We start from the raw sequence: 2,576 nt of genomic DNA, 5'->3' as shown, positions 1-2,576 counted from the left end.
CTGGTAGCTTCTTGTCTTGCTTTTAACTCCCTTTGTAATGCTCTTTGAGATATTTAGCTGAATATTATTTTAAAAGAGCTAAGTATGACTATTATTAATATTGGACCAGGTAGCTGGGTTCCTAAATTCCTTTAAAAACCCAACCCATTGTTCCTGCAGGTATCTATCAATGCCAGAGCCAAGACGAGAACCTAGACCACCTGAGTCAGAGGTTATGGACACACTGCAATTAAAAACACGTGGCTTGCCCATGCCAGCTCACTTGAGCTTGCAGGGCTCAGACCAAGGGGCTGTTTAATTACGGTGTAGACATTTGGGTTTGGTCTGGAGCCCGGGCTCTAGGAACCTGTGAGATGGGAGGGTCCCAGAGATTGGGTTGCCTGAATGTCTATACTGCAATTAAACAGCCCCTTTGCCTGAGCCCCTTAGCCCGAGTCAGCTGGCACGGGCCAGCCACTGGGGTCTAACTGCAGTGTAGACATCCAGTGAGCATGGCCCTAAGAACACCTCTCTGTAATTCTTCCCCTCCTTTATAATGTGGCATGAGAGGTTCAGATGAGCCATGCTACACTTATTCTATGAATTATTTTAGTTCTCTGGCCTGTGTTATACAGGAGGTCAGATCGGATGATCCCAGAGGACCCTTCTGGCCTTGGAATCTATGACTCTAGGCAATCACTGAGTATTGTTTTTATTACTATATCTCTGCAGGTTTTTCTCAAAGGTGGAGATGAAGAAGGAAAACCAGAGCAGTGTCCAGGAATTCATCCTCCTGGGGTTCCCCACCGCTCTGAAGGAGGTGCAGATCCTGCTCTTCCTCATCTTCCTCTTCATCTACATGCTGACGCTTGTGGAGAACATGGTTATCATTGTTGCGGTCCAGGTGAGCTACCCCCTCCACAAGCCTATGTACCTCTTCCTGAGCAGCCTCTCTTTCCTGGAGATCTGGTACATCACCGTCACAGTGCCTAAGATGCTGCTCGACTTACTGAGGGGAAGCCAGCACATTTCCTTTCTGGGCTGCATGGCCCAGCTCTACTTCTTCATCGCTCTGGCCTGCACCGAGTGTGTCCTCCTGGCTGTTATGGCCTATGACCGCTATGTGGCCATCTGTAGCCCCTTGCGCTACTCCGCCATCATGACCCATGGACTCTGCTTCTGCTTGGTGGCTGGGTCGTGGGTGAGTGGCTTCACGAGCTCCATGCTCAAGGTCGTCTTCATCTCCCGCTTGACCTTCTGTGGCTCAGTCATCAACCATTTTTTCTGTGACATCTCACCTCTGCTAAACCTGGCCTGCACCGACATGTCACTGGCAGAGAGGGTGGACTTTATCCTGGCCTTGATCATGATCCTACTGCCACTTCTTGTGGTGGTGGCCTCTTATGCTTGCATAGTGGTCACTGTTGTGCGGATCCCCACGGCTCAGGGGAGATGGAAAGCCTTCTCCACCTGCACCTCCCATCTGATGGTGGTGATCATCTTCTACTCTACCACCCTCTTCACCTACGCCCGGCCCAGGGCCATGTACGCCTTTGACTCCAATAAGTTGGTGTCCATGCTCTACACGGTCATAGTACCCTTCTTCAACCCTGTCATTTACTGCTTAAGGAACCAGGATGTCAAAAAGGCCCTCAGGAAAATGATTAGGGGCAGAAGTAAACCGGAAAATAATGTTCTTGGGTCTCAGATAGGTTAATGGGGAATAGATGGCTCAGTTAATGGCTCCTGTTGGAGATGCCATGGGACAGATTAGAAGTTGGGTAACCCCCCTGGAGCCTATAGCTACCCTTCCTCTCCTAATAGTTCTCCAGTCCTATTCTTCACTCATTGGTCCTGGCTTTGTGAGGCATCAGCTTTACTTGGTAAAGACTCTGCCTCCCAGTTGCAAGGGAACAGTGCTATACCTTTGTACAGCACGTAATATAACAGGGCCCAACTGGGCTGTGGCCTTGAAGTGCTCCCACAGTGGTGAATAAATGAATAAATAAATAATTGACAGGGCCATATCTTCATTTGATATAGAGCCAGGGCATCTGTTAATCTATGGCATAGCTCCACTCATTTCAGAATTCAACAGACGGCAATCTGGCCCCATTGACACCAATGGAACTATGCTGATGTACACCAGCTGGGGATCTGGCCCCATTGATGTCAATGGAGCCATATTGATTTACACCAGTGGGGGATCTGGCCCAGCATTTTTCATTGTACTTCTGTTCTTATTGATAGGCCTGACAGTCTGGGAATCTGTTGGCCTTTGAGGCACCTTTATCTGATTAAATTGAGATTTTCAAAGCTGCCAAAGGTACCTCGACCTGAGAAGCCCCTGATGTAGCTTACACAGTCTGAAAGATCTGTGACCCTGACAACAGCCTCCCCCGGTGGGCCCATGGGATACAGCTCTGACTGGAATCACTGTCTGCTGTAGACCCCAGCTTGCCCCCAGCTCAGACCTTGTAAAGGGGACCTCAGAAGGCAACATTGCAGCTGTCACCCACCTTGCCTGCAGCCGGGGTATCCTCCTGCCACCGAGGGGCAAGAACATGGGTCTCCCTCCCTCAGTCTCTCTCATGGCT

At 49.8% G+C, this 2,576-nt stretch overlaps 1 protein-coding gene across 1 annotated transcript; it reads left to right on the top strand.

The window, feature by feature from the left end:
- The first annotated feature begins 730 nt into the window (after window positions 1–730).
- On the top strand, window positions 731–1,696 carry LOC101945506 (olfactory receptor 6P1-like). The gene has a single exon (XM_005309043.1). The coding sequence runs from the start codon at window positions 731–733 to the stop codon at window positions 1,694–1,696; it is 966 nt and encodes a 321-aa protein (XP_005309100.1).
- The last annotated feature ends 880 nt before the right edge of the window (window positions 1,697–2,576 follow it).

Source organism: Chrysemys picta, chromosome 13, assembly GCF_011386835.1.
Source record: "Chrysemys picta bellii isolate R12L10 chromosome 13, ASM1138683v2, whole genome shotgun sequence".
Classification (NCBI taxonomy): domain Eukaryota; kingdom Metazoa; phylum Chordata; order Testudines; family Emydidae; genus Chrysemys; species Chrysemys picta.
The sequence above is the reverse complement of the archived record's forward strand: the minus strand, read 5'-3'. Positions and strand labels throughout refer to the sequence as shown.

Coding starts and splice junctions, on each gene's coding strand:
- LOC101945506 (XM_005309043.1), top strand. CDS start 731: ATGAAGAAGGAAAACCAGAGCAGTGTCCAGGAATTCATCCTCCTGGGG.